General features: G+C 33.7%; 1 protein-coding gene across 2 annotated transcripts in view; it reads left to right on the forward strand.

The window, feature by feature from the left end:
- LOC149067585 (uncharacterized) overlaps positions 1-17692 on the forward strand; it is a 114554-nt gene that overhangs the window by 71622 nt on the left and 25240 nt on the right. For both annotated transcript variants that reach the window (XM_089252568.1, XM_089252569.1), the window contains exon 16: positions 10773-11059. In XM_089252568.1, coding sequence (XP_089108694.1) covers positions 10773-11059 — 287 coding nt within the window. The remainder of the gene's footprint in view (positions 1-10772; positions 11060-17692) is intronic.

Genomic DNA, 17692 nt, shown 5'->3' on the forward strand with positions numbered 1-17692 from the left:
AAAGCTACTGAAGATATCCATCACAGTGTGTAGTAGATGAAACATCTGCTTCAAAGAAGCCTAGAATATGGCATAACAGCTCGAAAGGTATGAAATTTATTATGATCCAATTGTTCTTAAAAAATGCCAGAAGCTTCATTTAAATTCAAACCTACTAGAGCTATATATGTCATATAAAATGTTGAATATAACAAACATGCCAGTTAAATATTTGTGTCAAACTGAGTAAGGTTATGCAATATATGAAAGATAGTGATTTTAAGTTAGTTTTGTTGTCAAAACATGACATTTTTATATCAAAACAGGATGATCAGAGAATATGAGAAATACAAAGAAGTCCTGCTAAATACTAGATGTAAAGTTGACCTTATGTCTGCATGACTTACATTTTGATTTTTTTCACACACACAATCGTCATGAATTTCATTTAATTTGCTTTGAAACCTGTATTTCATGATAAGTCGTTTTGGCTTACCTTTTCTCCCATTTAACTGAGAGAAATTGTTTTTGATTACATAAATTTCTACTCTTAATTAAAAGTGAGTTTAAGAACCCTATCTCCGTCTAATAATGGAAGCTTAAAAGAAAAACTTTTAAAGTTTCTAAACTATTCAAGAATAGTTATAACACAGGGTTAAATTTTTCACTTATTAAAAGCCCATTTTCATGTATAAATGAAATTCTCTTTTCTTCCTCTACTATTTAGCACATCTGTATTAAACTTCAGATACAGGAAATGCTGCTGATTAGAATCACAGATGATGTTATGTTATCAGCCGCTGTGGTGGTTGAGTGGCCATAGTGACAGACTCGCATCGCGAACCCCACTGTCTCCACAGTGGTGGTCAGCTGAAGTTTGTTTTCTGTGGTTTTCAACTTTAAGGGACAAATGCGAACGATCTCCTCGTTAACAAGTCTTGCCACAGTGAGCAATGATACAATTAATCAATCATTGCGCTAAACTCATAGTTAGAAAAATTGCTGGCAGTAGTGCACATAACAAGCATAACACAGTAACAAACTTCATGTTAGGTTCACAACACGTACATGCACCAATAGGTTAGAAATTCCACAGAGGAATGTGAACAAGGTGCATGTGTGGCTTAGTAGTAGATAATGTCATCATTCGTATGATGTGTTCTTATCGTTTTTGCTAAGTACAGAATAGACCAATATCATAACATGGAAAAAAATTTTATAGTTATTAGGACTTTGGTTTATGTTATTTTTTTTCATAGAAATATTTTTCTGTTTGCATATTTTAGTTAAGGTAGGACCTGATGTATTTTTCCCTATAATTTATCATGATTAATCTGCTAGCCCATGTACGAGGCCAGAAGATCCCTTTTTGACAAAAATGTTCATACTCAGTTCACGATTGTACTGTAATTTATGCACTTTTGCCTCAGGGAAGTCCCAACTCAAATGTTGTTCTCAAATCTCTTGTAACAGGTTGTTCACTTCGCGCTTGTAATTGTCAATGTCTAGGAGAGGTCTTCTTGGAAATATCTCGGTATCTACGTTGATTCTAATTTGAAATGGAAATCTCATGTTGAATTCCTCACGAAAAAGCTCAGAGATTTTTCTTGTATAAGTTTTATCATTTGCGAAGTCACACTTTCTTGCGCTCTGTTTATTTGTTTATTATTCCTGGTTTCATTCATCATTACAATACGGTCTACTTAGCTGCGATTATAAAACTAACTTATTACCAATTATAACTATTCAATTCAAATTTCTGAAGTTTTTAGGGTACTCAACTTCAAATGACATTTCTTTATTTTATTAATATATCCTAAACCTATACAACGACTTGTCTTCTATAAAGCAATAATTTTACTGCCCAAAAAGAAAAATCTTTGCCCACCCAAATTGAATGTTTCCTTGAGACAACCTCGTGTGGTCTTTGAGATTCCCTCACATAGAAAAATATTTTTTGCAAACATTTTTTTTTACATTGCTCCTAAAATTTATAACACTTTACCTATTGAATTGCAAAATATAATACCGTTTTCTGCTTTTAAATGATGACTTCAACAATACATTGCTAACATACCAAATATTGAAACTTACTTTAATACTCAGACATGAATTTATACATTTTGATTGTGTTTCACCAAAGTGATTTGCTTATTTTTTTACAAATAAGTACCTACAAGATATACGGAAGACTGGATGTTGTGAAGATATTTATTATTTGAGATGTTAATTTTTTAAGGAAGGAAAAAACTCATCTCTGCCTCTACCGGGAGTCGAACCCGGGTCCCTCGATTGTTGGACGAGTACGAGTGCTCTGATCACTAAGCTACAGAGGAGGTAGAGATTTTCCTTCGCTAGAGCATATATATGCCAAACGGAACCGTGCAATGGACGGTGAAACCGATCAGCTAATAGCTCATGGACGACGAGCCACCAGAGGGCTATATATATATGACATGAATGTCGCTCTCCACTTGTTAATACAAGATATACGGAAGACTGGATGTTGTGAAGATATTTATTATTTGAGATGTTAAATCGTCCGGCAATCGAGGGACCCGGGTTTGACTCCCGGTAGAGGCAGAGATGAGTTTTTTCCTTCCTTAAAAAATTAACATCTCAAATAATAAATATCTTCACAACATCCAGTCTTCCGTATATCTTGTATTAACAAGTGGAGAGCGACATTCATGTCATAAATAAGTACCTGTCCGCCACCTCTATTTTTTATACTCAGTACATGTATTTTTTTGATTTGCTGTTTACATATATTTTTTTCATTCATGTCTTTTTTTTCTTTTTTTTCACGCATTTAACATAGCAATACTAATTTCACTAGTGGCTTTTAGTTTTAGCTTCATTGTATGTTGTCAGTACGGGTAACCAATTACCCCTTGTCAACTCATTTGTAACTCAGCATATCAAAAATTACTTCAGTCTGTAATATGTTGTGCATATATTTTTCCCCTTATCTTGTATAAGTGAAAGTGAATAAATTCTTTAAAAAATAAATAAATAAAAATATCTATACTATGTTCCATGTAAGTAGACAGGACCATCATTTCAACTTTTTCCAGAGGGAGGCAAAGAGCATATAATGTATGTATATATGCACATACACCATTTCTTGTGTAATTTCTAAAGCCATGTGGAGGCAATCGCCCCCTCCCCCAAGTGACAGGCCTGTAAGTAGAGCAGTAGAGCTTGTTTAATAATTTTTTTCCTATAGTGAAGGCATGTTTAAGGTAAAAACATATTTTTTTCTTCAGTTCATGGTCAGTTTCTTTCATCTGACTACATTGTTTCTCAGCTGGAAGACTTTCACAAAGGAATCTATAGAATGTACTGTATGTTAAAAAGTGTACATGATAAAAAAGTATCGTAATTTGTAATACACACATTAGAGAGACAGTTCTATTGTTACAATTTCTAAATAAAACAAATTTTAGCTCAAAGGGGGAAAAAGTCCTTTTTTAGAACAATTGGGAAAAAAAAATTCGCAATTTAACATTTATGTTAAAAAACTTTTATGTTAGAAAGAAAAACATGGTTGTCCTGTTTCCACACATCCTGTTCGACCAAACAGGACTTATGGTCAATGTACTGCTACTAAACACTGAAAACTACACGTGCACCTTGTCTATATTCGCCTATAAAACCTCTAAGGAATTGATACATGTTGGAATGTGCATGTATGTGCTGTGAACAAAATGCTAAGTTTTTTTCTGTGTTTTCAAATTATTTTCCTCATTAATAAACTATATTTTGGTTATTATGGCTGTAAATATAAATACGCATCTCACATATTTGTAATGTTCAAAATTTTTTCCGTGACTTGCATTTCAATTCACTGCAATTTGCTCTTCATTTTCTGCCAATTTGTAATTTTTCAGACATTTTGGCAACAATTGGTGTTTTTTCCAACTTATGGCAAAGCTTTTGGTGACAATTGGCGATGGCCTGTATTTTGGCGTATTCAAGATCCAAATTTTCCATATAGCCCCCCCCCCCCATCCCTGTAAAATAGAAGCAATATCCCAGGTATATTTAGCCTCACAATGTCCCATATTTTTCCCAATAAAATATTTTTATTATAAATATGGTATAATTTTTCATTTTTCACTCATAAAGCCTTTACTTTCTTTCAAACAGAGTACACCTCCGGTCTTATCGTCATGGGCAATTTATTACCGAGTGAGTTGTGCTCAGACCTCTAGCAGAATTCGTTTTTTGTGAGATTTTTTTAGTGGGAAGATTGGCTCGCATTCGCACCTCAAAGTTGGGAACTAGTGTAGGAGCATGTGTAATTTAGTTTAAAAAAACTGTGAATTTTTGCAACCATGTGAGATATTGGTCCTTTATGGGGAGTGGAATTTGAAAATGTTTGGGGTAAATTTTCGTTTTCAAGGTCACAAGGTTAAATAAAAGGTCAAATTGGTTAATTGTTATAGATTTTGACTTTTGGGCACATGTAATTTAGTAAGCATTTCTGTAATTTTTTTACGCTAAGGTTATATTGGTTCTTTAGGGCAAGAGGAAGTTTAAAATGTTTGGTGTAAATTTTCAATTTTATTTTCCAGGTCGGGAGGTAAAATGAAATAAAAAAAAAATGTATCAAAAACTTTAAAATGTGACCAAGTTTATTTTCTACTCAACCATTATTTTTAAAATTTTGATTACACAAGATATAATATTTTTCTGGAAGGCAGGCATATGAAAAGATCTGTGAATGCTCATGCTGTTGCATTGGAAGTTTTATTTGACCTTTTGATGGAAGAATTTGGTGATATAACGGATTGAAATCTGCACTTCAGTAAGCAGTGAAACATTCAATGTTCATTTCCAATGCAAGATCCCCAAATTATCCAATTAGCTCATAAAAATGTAATTAGTAAACTTGAAGATTGTGAATTCAGTAAGCATTTAGATGTCTTTTGCAAAATCGGATGAGTCTCCAACTTTTAAATTCAGCCAATATTATATTACAATGAGTTTATACATCTTCTGATGTTTATAATGGCCACTCAGCTTGGGTTGTGGTGACTGCGTTTGGCTGCCCCCTCAAAGAACTTTGTCTATTACTTTTCACTGAAAATATAATAAAATATGCCCAGCTTGTCCCTGAGTATCTTGCTAAAATATGTTCTTCGGAAACAACAGAACCAGAAGTATGGAAGAAATTTGAAAATGGAAACTTCTGCTTTAAAAAAGCGGCATTTCATTCACAAGTATTGGAGTTGATCATGCATTATTTTAGCAAGAAAAAAAAATTACTTCGAAAGCTACTGGTGGCATTCGAGGCAAGACATTGAATCCTCAGGCATTGACTAAGTATTTCCTTATTTCACCAGAGCTTTCGAGATTGTCTAGAGATGCAGAAACAATGTGCAGTTATTCCAGTGTCAGGAAATCAAAGCACCACAACTTAACACAAGCAGCTGTTAAACATCATGATGACAATGTAAGGAAACTATGAGCAGTCCTGTAAACTTGTAACCTATTCAAAGAAGATAGTCTGAACTCGTCAATGTCGTTACAAATTCTATAATAATTGATAACGTTAGACATGATAGATGTAGACGTGGCGAAGATGAAGCGTGGCGACTATTTGAAGATGAAGCTTTTGAAGTTTTTGTGAGTGACAGAATAACAGGGAATACAAACTTATAGAACAAAATGATGGAGATGAAACTGCCGACTTGGAAATCAGCTGTAAAAGTTGTTACAATTGAAATCAACAGTAAAGTTACGGAATTAAAGGAGAATAGATTTGATCTTTATGGCTGCCAAATCAAGACCAGACATTGATATAAGAGCTGCTGTTGGTATTTATGAATTCACGACTATATGTAGAGCATTGTTTGCAAGTGCTGGTTCGTTGTTGCCTTGTAATGATAAGAGTAAGCTCTTGCACCTTCTAAAAGAATATGTTCCTCATTTGCAAACAAACTCTGCTCATTTCAGGAATGATGTACAGGAAGGACAATCCGATGCAGTCATTTCAAACTGAAAAGCTATAATTTTATAGATGCCATAGTTTTGGTTCAGCAAATAAGAGGCAATGTTCAGGCATGTAATGATCTTGTACAACAATACTTGTGAAATTTGAACAGTGTTGTTGTGTGATGCCATTCATTTGGTTTTTGATCATTACACAGTGGATATGTCATTGAAAACAGTCACTCGCAATAGATGCAGAGGAAAGAGAACAGATAACAGGGCATTCATGTGCAAGATTCAACACCAATTCGAACAGAACTCCCTGATTTGCTTTGTAACACTAAAACAAAAGCGAGCCTAACGCAAAACCTCTCAACAAAAGTTTGAATTATTATGGAGTAGAAATGATGATTGTTGAATCTACAGAAACAACAGTATAATCTAACCACGTGGATGCCAATTGCCTGAAAACCTGTCATGAAGAAGCTGACACCATACTAATTTATCATGCCATTCATACTGCGAAATTGGGATATACAGGATGATAACTATCGACCGCCCAATAATTACGCTCATGATTCCTTGTGAGAAACTAATACAGAAAAGTGTTTTCTGTTTTATGATCTGGCCCATAATTAAAGAGTTATAACGCTTTAAAAATTGATGACGTCACTTCAAAATCCTGCCAAATTCACCAAACGTATAACTTAGCGTTTTTGAAAATGCTTAAAGTGTATTAACCCTCACACAGAAATTCAGAAAACGAAAGAGAGAGAGCAGTTTTTTTTCCTCGCACTTTTCAAAAAACAAACTTTTTTAAAAGTCAATCAGAATGTTCTTTTCATATGTTCTTTGCATCTCATAACGCCAGCTTTACAGAGGTTGTAGATAAGCGTTAGTCATTTTGTTTTATTCTCAAGAAAGTACTGCAAGAAAGTACCTTTTTTTTTTTTTGTTCGTTTTTTATAATTTCTAATTTGATAGCATTCAGCATACAAGAATATTGTGACATGCACCTTATATTAGGTGCATGTCACTCACATTACAGACACAACTCATTTAGTAGTAAATTGGACATAGATCGAAGTTGTGCTCAGTTTGAAAGAACTTCCTTTTACCAAACTACCCTTAAAAAATTTTGAGAGGGATGAAGTTATTCTTCAAAATTATTTTTTCGAATAATACTGGCTCTTATAAATACCCATAAAACTGAACGTTTCTGAGTAGATTAAAAAAGTCTAATTTTTGGCCAGAAAAAAAAAAAATTTCATGTTCCTAAAGAAAATTTGAATGGTTTTTGGGTATATTGGGGCTACTGTTTTCGAAACCGGTGTTGGTTTTGCTGAATTGGTTCTAGTTTTTGAGATAATGCAATATTTCAATATCGTCTGCAGCCATTAATGTTCGCATGGAAATTTTTCTTTCAACTTTTTATTTACTTTCCTACTTTATTCAACACATTATCACATTTATATCATTACCAGACATCAGTGATCTTCATGTACTGATATTAAGTTTATTAATGATTTAAATTTCACAGTTTCAATGTGATTTGTATGCTGCTTATGGCATGAGCGAATCTAGAGCTCACTGTTGGGAGGGATGATTTTAGAAGAAAAAAAAATATAAATAAATAAAATGAGTTAGTCACTGTAAATAGGGTGACCGTACATTCTTCATTTTTTCCTATAAGTTCCGATTTTTTCTGGTTTTTTTTTTTCTCTGTCCCGAATTTTTTGAAAAAATGTACTGGTTCTTTTTATATTTTTAATGTGAGTTTTCTTAAATTTATTATTTAATCAAAAATGTTGATACAGGTAATTTTTTCAATGGGTTGATTAGAAATGCAATATTATATAAAAGTTTTGAAAATTTCATGAGTTATCACAATTCAACTTTCACTTTAACTAAAAACTAGAGCCAATCTGATAAAACCAATGTCAGATTCAAAATCAGTGCCCCAAAAGCACCCTAAAATCACTGAAATGTCTTTGAGAATAAAATCAGTGTTTAGTAGTGTAATCAATAGAAAAATCCAAAACCAAAAATTATTTGAATATGTCAATTCATAAAATAATAAGTTTGATTAAAAGTTTCTGATTGAATCATTATTATTTTGTTGTTTCCACCAGTCACACCTTCGTCAAGCTACCATTTTTACATCCTTCATTGAAGCCTTTTATGATTTTTTTTAACAGATTACAGTTTCGATGAAAAATCAAAAACTCCCAAAAAATATTGCGGTTTTATTGATCAACATGTAATCTGATTAAAACGACAACATAAAATAACAATTGCATATATATATATAGTAAACACTTATGCACTGTATGCACCTTCCCTCAAAAAATTTGACTTGATAGTGAAGGTAAACAAATTGCCACATTTTGGCAATAAGGTGTTGATTCAGCTAAAAACAATTTCAAAGCGATCTCATTTGGCTAACACTTTACAAATCTGGTGATAAATTTGCCAACACAGTGGACGAAGCTAACATGTAAGCTGTTCGTAATAACAAGGCTATGATATCACACTACATGGAGAGAAAAAGCGCCAGTCATGAAAGGAGGAGGCCAAACTAGACTTCTGATGGGATTGAATATTTCAGTTAACTTTCAAGAAGTGAAAACCCGCTGCTGGCAAAGAAATGTATTTTCATTCAGAGTTTGGCACATAAATAACCGTTTAAAAAATGACACGTCACAAAATTTCAAAACCTTATAACTCGCTTAATATTTGTCCTGATCCAAAAATGGAAAACACTATTCTGTATTAGTTTTTCACAGGGAATCACGTGTGTAAAAAAAATTATTCAGCAGTCAATAGTTACCACCCTGTATAGTGCATATATTTTCTCTGGACACATGTATTCATATTAGTATCAAGACAATATCCACTTTTGGGAACAAAATCTCATGTTATAACTGGGATTGGAACCAAAAAACAAATTGTTGCTCTCAAGCTGATATATGATTGGCTTGGTTGATGCACTTCCTGATTTTCACAGTTTCACTGGCTGTGACACAACAGGAAAGTTGAATGAAAAAGGGAAATTAACATGTTATCAAGCTTTCCTAAAGGTTGAACCACGTGTCATTGAAACATTTGCGGCACTAGAAAAGGAAAAACATTTATTGGATACATATTTCAGTGCTTTAGAAGAATTTGTGCGCCAGTTATACAGATCACCTAAACAAACAACAAACGTTAAAGATCTTTGTTGGCATATGTTTAAAAGACAACAAACTGAATCAGAAAGTCTACCTCCAAGTCAAGCCGCTCTTAAACAGCACATCTAGAGTTCATAATCAAGCTTTAGTTATGGCCAATGATATGCCACAACTGGATGGTTGTGGAAAAAAGAAGATAACTGTTTTGTTCCAGTTATTACTGACTTACCACTTGCTCCAGATGCTATGATAGAACTAACTGCATGTGTAAAACTGGGAGGTGTTCTGGTGTTACTACACAACTCCCATGTACAAAAATGTGCAAATGTAAAGGTGATAAAGAAAACTGCATGAATTCGCAATTTTGTACTGTCAATGTATCTGATGGCGATTCTTCAGACTACGATGACTAACTGAACCAAAATGTGCATTTTTCACCATACTACATTATGTACACTAAATGTAGATTAAATGTTTGCAAATTTCTGATTAATTTAGTGCGAAAAACATTGTTATTGCACAAAATAAACTGAAGAGCCAAAAAAAAAAACTGGTACAGGCATGCGTATGCAAATAAAGAGAAATGGAACCAATCAGAGTACGGCGCTGCTGTCGGCAACGCCTATATAACACAACAAGTGTCTGGCATAGTTGTTAGATCAGTTACTGCTGCTACAATGGCAGGTTATTGAGATTTAAGTGAGTTTGAACGTGGTGTTATAGTCGGCGCACGAGAGATGGGACATGGAAATCTTTTAGTTCATTTTATGAAAAGAACCATTTTCTTCATTTTAATTTCAATATTGTATGGTTACATTTATGTCATGTCATTTTATCATGTGCACAAGCTGTTTTTGATGTATTTTTTTTTTGAAAATTTTCAAAAAATCAAGTATTAAAGATTTTATTTAGATAATTTTATACTGGCATAAGATATCCTATAATGTATTTAATCAAAAATATGTGAAAATTTTTTCTAATAAATCAATGGTTAAATAGTATTTTTAATGATATTTTAACTTTTACCCATGTTAAAAGGTTATGTGACCCCCTTAAACAGTATAAATTTTACCTTGTGATTAATTAATTTAACCCTCACAGTGAAACTAAAAATTTACACCAACCATTTTTGTTCCCTATACCTTAATGTAACGTTATATATAACATTGGTGTATGAAATGTACATAAACCTTCAGTAGGGGAACTTTATTTTAGATATGCTCCTGCACTAAACCACAGAAAACCAACTTTATCCAACCAGCACTGTGGCACAGATGGGATTCGAGCCCGAGTCCTTGTGATGCGAATCAGTTGCTGTGATCACTCAACCACCAGAGCAGCTATGGTCATTGTACTTAAAACCAGGATTTTTTTTAGCTATAGTTATTAATCAGCCATTGTTATCAGAAACCCAGAGTTCCGATATGATCACATCAAGTAGCATTCACTGTATATGGTATATTTCAAGTGTTATATTCAGTCACCTGGTATATGTTCTGAATAGACATGTCCTTTCAAGTGTTTCTATGTAAATTCATTAGGTGACGAGGCTATGCTTAGCACAACCCACAGTAAATATTAAATTTAATTTAACCCAGTTTTCTTTACATTTTGTAATATGATTTCTAATTTTGTGTAGTTGTGTTATCATTTTATTGTACATATAATCTTTTTTTATTACAGCTTCTGACATGTTTCATTTTCCAAATGAAACTGCAGACAAAGTATGCAATACAGAAACAAAAAATTTTCCCATATCATCAGGCCACACTGGATCCAATCAAATTATTCCAGAAGTACATCACCATCCTGAAAATATATGGGAAAAGGAGGTACCAGTGACTGTGTTAAGCAGTTCCAGTACCATTGGTGAAAATGGTACTGAAAATCCAACCTTCGGAAATTCAACTGCCCTATCAAGTATGAATGGGGATTATTCTGAAAAATTATGTGAGAAAGAAAACATTATGGTAAACTTTTTTGTAGATACTATTTGAAATTTTTATCATTATATGATGTACACATTAGTAATTTTTAATTTTTTAGCTGCCATTACATATAACTAAGGTTATGAAATTATTTTTTTTGGGAATGTGCATGTCATATAACTAATGTTCAACTTTGTCAATGCAGAACTGAAGAGAGACCCCAATGATAATTATTTTGTGTTAATGGATATATATATATATTTCCCTGTTTCAGTGAAGAGTTTGAGGGACATGCAAACCGTATCCAAGGTAACCAACAAGGAGACTTCCTCAACAACTCATGAAAGAAACAAATCTAGATTAAAGAAATGTAGAAATTAATCTTTTTTTTTTTTTGTAATTTATAGACCCATTGTTAATTTTAAATAATCTCAAACTCTATGAATTGATGCAGCTGAATTTTAAACGAAAATACAGAAACATTAATTTTCATATCATACTTGAGAAAATAAAATAAAAAGTTGAAATCAATGTTATTGCTTGAATATAAAACTCAAAAGTAGGTCCACATAATTATGCGTATGCAGATTGTATTGAATATTCATGAATTATTAAGGAACTCTGCGACCTCGAAATGTTGCATCGGGAGACAGTGGCGTAGCCAGGGGGGAGCAGAGGGAGTGATTGCTCCCGCAATCGAAATTTTGCCTACATTGGCGCCTATTTTTCTAAATGACTTTTGATCTTTAAAAAAACTTGAAAAATATTGACTTTTTCATTTTCTACCTTCATTGACTATAATGTGATGAGTAAGGAAAAAAATTTACATTTATATTTGCACCTCTTACATTTTCACAGTGATTGGGTTTGTACTAACCCGTAAGAGAAGAAGGAAAAAAAGAAAGGGTAGGTTTTCATTACCATTTTTGACAATTGCTCTCAAGCTCTTCATCTGAAAGCATGTTCAGATCAGCCTCTGTTCCCCCACCTTTATTAAAGGGCAGAATCTTGCTCGCTTCTCGCTCTAGCTTTTTCTATTGCTATTCGTCGTTCTCGGTAGAGCTCCTTGAAATACCTTTTATAGGTATGAGGATATGGCGTTCATTCTGTTCTGAAGGGCCACCAAGAGCTTTGACTAAGGCACTTTTTGAAGAAATTAAGCACGAGGACCTATTGTGGACAGACCACTGAACCTATGAAGTAATGGCTAGGATTCAAGCTCCAAGAAGTATCGCCTTTTCTTTGGGCGCCTTATGTAGAGCTTGAGGCATAGGCAGAGATAGACTTGGAAGTCTAGGGGGGGGGGGTACGATGATGTCAATTCATCTTGAAATATATACATTAGATCAGTCTACTCCTCCACCTCCCCCCCCCCCCCGGTATCTCCGCCCATGGCTTGAGGTCCTAGAAATACCACTTTATGTATGTGGGGGGGGGACACTTAGCTAGATTCATAACGCCTAGAAATACCACGTTATCTGCAGGTGCCTTGGCAAGAGCTACTAGCTTGTGTATAGGGTAGTGTCAAAGACTTAGAAAAGGTGGAAAACAGATATGAACTTTTGAGCCGTAAAAAACCCAAGATTTTGGGGCACAAAAGGGGGTTCTGGAAGAGTTTTTCTTAAAGTTGGGTAAATAAAAGATCTATAATCTTGGGTCAATAGTGCTCTGATATGTAGAAAATGGGAGAGGAAGTTCGTCTTCTATTTTTGTGCTGCAATATATTGTACTATATTATACGGTGATAGTGCATAGTTTTATGTTAAAATGTGACTTTTTTGCATGGTGTAGATGCCCCCCCTCTTTTCTATGAATCACTATTTGTTTCAACACACACTCTGAGAATCCGTTGAATATTTCCGAAATAAAATAATAAAAATTCACTATATATACTCATCGCTTTTTAAAGCAGAATTCCGGGCGTTATTTGTTTCTTTATTTCCCACAACAACACATAGGTGGTCTACGCTGGGCCATCTTACGGGCATCAATGGGACTTTTCTAAAGCCCTTTACCTGTTCAGAAATGTCTGCCTAACAGATCAAACTCTCGAAAATTTTAACTGGATCTCATCTTCATGAAGTCCCTTTTGCACTTGAGGCACCTGGACTGGAATTGTCGATGTATTACGAGGAAAGTTTAAAAGTAACTGAAGATACATACGTATACTATTTCAGAAAAACAAAAAGTGTCCACGAAACCTTGAGTCTGCTCTTATAAGATTATCTAGTGTTTTTTCAATTAGCACTTATCCGGTTGGCTTACAATACTTTCTTATATGAACTATGGTGTCATTCATATACCTGCCACTTTCACTTCGATTCGGAAGACGAGCAGTTGCATTACAAATACGCTTCAGAGATACTTAAATAGATTACAGACACATACGACAATTTCTGGCATGCACTAATTCGTTTGAAGCAGTTCCTAACGTTTTTGGATTCAGGCCACCCTCTGCTTGGGCGTCTGCAATTTAGTAATATGTGATAACCACTGCGATTGTGTGGGCATCATGATGGATTGATTCATCCCAGTTTGAGCCGCACTCAAGGGCGTAGCCAGGGGGTGGGGACTTGGGGGTCTGGTCCCCCCCCCCCCGAAATGTGAGAAAATGACCGAAAAAAGGGAAAAAGATGGCCAAATCCATTGTTCTGTCACTTTGGTCCCCCCCCCCCCGAAATGAAAGTGGTCCCCCCCGAACGAAATTTCTGGCTACGCCCCTGGCCGCACTACTGGTACAGTGGCGGTTGACTGAAGCGAGTCTTTTTTTTTTCAATTTCTAGGTACGAATGCTAACCGATCTTTCATTTGGAAAGCCTTCCCGCAGAGAGCAGGCAGGCTTTCACCGCGGTATTTGCATAACACGAAACTTTAGACATCTCGTCAGTTTTACTTCTAATATGGAAGACGGCAAACTTCTCGAACTGAAACCATGCATAACTATGACATCATATATACATTATGGTCACGCATAATATAAGAAAGAACTTTCCGGCATGCATTAATTTGTTAGAAATTTGGTAAGAGAAATGTCTTTCTACGATTGAGTAGAAGTAGTGTATATGCGATACACACATGTGCTTGCGATAAGAGTGTAACATAATAAAAGCGATTAAATGAAAGCATGAAGATTTCTCTGTACTTTCATATCTTGGAATAATTTTAGAGAAAGAGAAAATATATTTCTTTTCCTTTTTATTTTATTCTCCTATCATTTTGTACATTTTAATCTAAATTTTTTTCAAACTATCTTTTAGGGTGACTTCCCAGTTGTTTTTGGTGTTTGCATTTGTATAAATACACAAAACATAAAATGGAATTTACATTTTTTTTAAAATTAATTAAAAAATTAAAATACATTAATCAATTGAAAGGTAATTAATTTAATTTAATTAATTTTTATTTTTACAAAATAAATTTGATTTTTATAAGTTGGGAAATTTAAAGTTCTTTGCACTAATGCACAATTTTAAGTTTGTGCCTTAAGCACGAACAAAAAATGGCGCCTTTCACAATTTCGCTCCCCCACGGACCAAAACCTGGCTACGCCACTGTCGGGAGGGGGACTCATGTGGCCTGAGCCCTCTAGTGCCACTGAGATGCTGTATTTAATGAACTTTGAATTGAAATTTAAAAAATAAGTAAATTTTTGCATGATTATTTTTAATTGTACTATGATTATGTTGTCCTAGTGGTGCCCCCCCCCCTCCCATGGCAAAGCTGGACATTCATCGCCACTGACGAGCTTTAAGCCAATGTTGGCGTGTCTGCATTGATTTCTATGGGGATCACTATGTGTCTGTCCCTCAAAGTGATGCTGATGATGATTATGACATTTATGCAAAAATCCTTATTGAATATGACCAATAAGAATTAGACTAAACTTTCCTTCAGGCATTTTTCTAACTTTTAACTACTTCATCATCTCTCATGATATAACTACTCATGCTATGTACTTCACGCCCCAATATATAGATATATATAGCTCAAACTCTCTATCCCTGTGTGAGGCTATGTTCAGAGAGGGTTAGGTTTCTCTCTGAATAGAGCTGTTGCAAAGTGGTCAATTATTGCTAAAAAAATCAGGTCAGCAAAAATTCGTCCCAGGAAAACGGGATTTATATATGGTCACCTGTTGAAATTTAAAAAAGTCCCTGGGTTTTCCCTTTTATTTGTGACATGTTTTCTTTGATGCGAAATGTGCTAATAAACTACAGATTTTTCAAGTCTGTGAATTGGCACCTATGGAAATGTGTACTTTGTACTTCTTTTAAAAAAGAATCATTTGAATTGTCCATATTCTGTCTTAGAAAGTACATGACAATGCCAGGTTCTAAATAAGAACCATTACCGAGAGTAAATGCTGTATGCATTTGGAGGGGACTGAAACCTCTCCCCAGAGCCAAGATTGGTTTCTTTTGCATTTACACCCAAGTACAAAATGAATTCACACACCCCTGAGAAGAAAAAAAACGAGATAACCTCTCCCCCCGAAAAAAGCATTGTGTATGCTATGGCTTGGTGTATGTAATTCCTGTCTTTGGTTTTATTTTCAAAAGTGATGTTTTACACAGATTTTTATTCTTCAGAAAATAGTTAATTTGATTATCCAATGTGTTCTTTTGTTCTCCCACCTTCTTTCATTGAAATGTATTTTTTCCTCTCTATGCAACTATCCTCCAAAAGTAGAAGTCTGGGAGTTTTGAGAAAACAGGAGAGAGTGGATTATGTTTTAGTTAGATTACTTGTATAAACAGGTTTTAGTGATTTGATAATAAAGGCGTTGTGGTACTGTATATAGAGATTAGGGTAAGTCCCTGATTGAATATTCATCATTACAATAAGTAGCAATTTTCAGCCGAGGAACAAGTATTTGATACCTTATTTGTGTCTTGTTTTAAAACAAGAGCCTCGTTTTTTTAACAACAAGTTATAAAAATTCCTGCATTAGGGACTGTTTATATAACTGGTTATATTTTTGGCACACTTCTGAGCACACAAAAATTTATTCAAAAATTAGAATTTTTACATGAAGCTGAAGCCGAGCATCATGGGTCTAAAACATTCCAGAAACACCCCTAAATTTAATACCCTTTACTGAAACTGAGCATTTAGATTCTAGCACCATGAACAAATCATCAACTTGAATTGAACATATATCAAATAAAAAATACAAAATCAGAAATTGATCCTCAAGTGTGATATCTTGTCAAAAAGAATGTTTAAGTGTAATATAATGGACAGATAACTATATAATGCCTAATAATCTCCTAGAGAGCTATATAATTCCAAATAACCTGCTAGAGAACTATATAATGGCAAATTATCATAGTCGTAAACTTGAATCTGGTTCATGAGCCCAAGGCCTCTCAATATTTGCTACTCTATCTCTATGATATTTATAATAATATTTGGTTTATTCCCCCCCCCCCCGACCCTCAATATTTTCGAGCCTTCTCAATAAATTCACATTTGCAATTGTTATATTGTTACTTGATATAATTTTGAATTTTATAATACACGAGTCAGTTTTAAATCCTCTTTCACCGAAATTATTGTACTGTCTGACCCCTCAAGCAAAGAAAAACATGGGGGAAAAAAGGAAAAGATTTTGAGTGAAAAACATGTTTTTATCTACTCACACAAAAACTTCTGAAGGTTACATTCTTATCTCAAATTAGAGTACACACCTTGGCAAGCGAAAGAATGTTGTTCGTATTTCTTCCATAGAACTTCTGATGTAATATTATGTCTGAGACATTGGACGTGGGTTAAAATTCACTTTTATAAATATGCCTTCAGTCTAACTTTTCCATTTAGCATCACAAAAACTAGTCAGAAATCCAAACATTTGAAAATATAAGAAACCTAACTAGATGCTTCCCTTGTTTCCTTGATTTAACCATAGCTTCAATTTTTAATGCATTTCATTAAAAGAATCAACAAGAAATGCAACATTTTAAAAGTTAAAGCAGTGTAGTATATTTTTAATCATAATAAATTTGTCTACTGTGTATTAAAACAGCCATAGCCAATTACAAATATGCACAAAAAATAGCACACATACAAAAATAATAAATCAATATGAAACACAAACAAATTGATATAATAAACATAAAAACAGTAGCAAATAAGAAAAAAAAAGAATTTACACATTTTTTTAAAAAAGATTAATTTCATCTGAAAAATATCTAAATCAATGCTATTGAAGATTGCGCAAAACTTAAGAATTGACTTTTTTTTCAATATTTTTATTAAAAAAAGGAATTTAAAAGACATGTTGATTACAAATGCTGTAATGTGGTACATAAAAGATGAGTTCACTTAATAACTGACAGCAATCAATATCATTGTATAAAATTTTGTAAAAAAATTGAAAAATCAGAAAATTTCTTCAAGATTCAAGTGTGGAAGCACTGGAAGCGAGAGAAGTAAGAAATGAGGAAAAATGCTCATTAAAATCATGACTTTCGAAGGACATATATTTCAAACATTTATTTTGCACTTTTTCAACCTTCTCAATAATTGTTTTATAGTAAGGATTCTGAGCAACACAGCCATAATCGAGAATATATTTGACATAAACATTAAAAATCAAAATAATAATATTATAATCTGTGAAATCCCTTTTCATTCTTATAATGAAACAAAGCTTTTTATAATCACTTGATAGTA

This window comes from Pholcus phalangioides, unplaced genomic scaffold (assembly GCF_987345545.1).
Source record: "Pholcus phalangioides strain wild (caught in Gottingen) unplaced genomic scaffold, Ppha-v1.0 ptg000029l_1, whole genome shotgun sequence".
In the NCBI taxonomy this organism is placed as follows: domain Eukaryota; kingdom Metazoa; phylum Arthropoda; class Arachnida; order Araneae; family Pholcidae; genus Pholcus; species Pholcus phalangioides.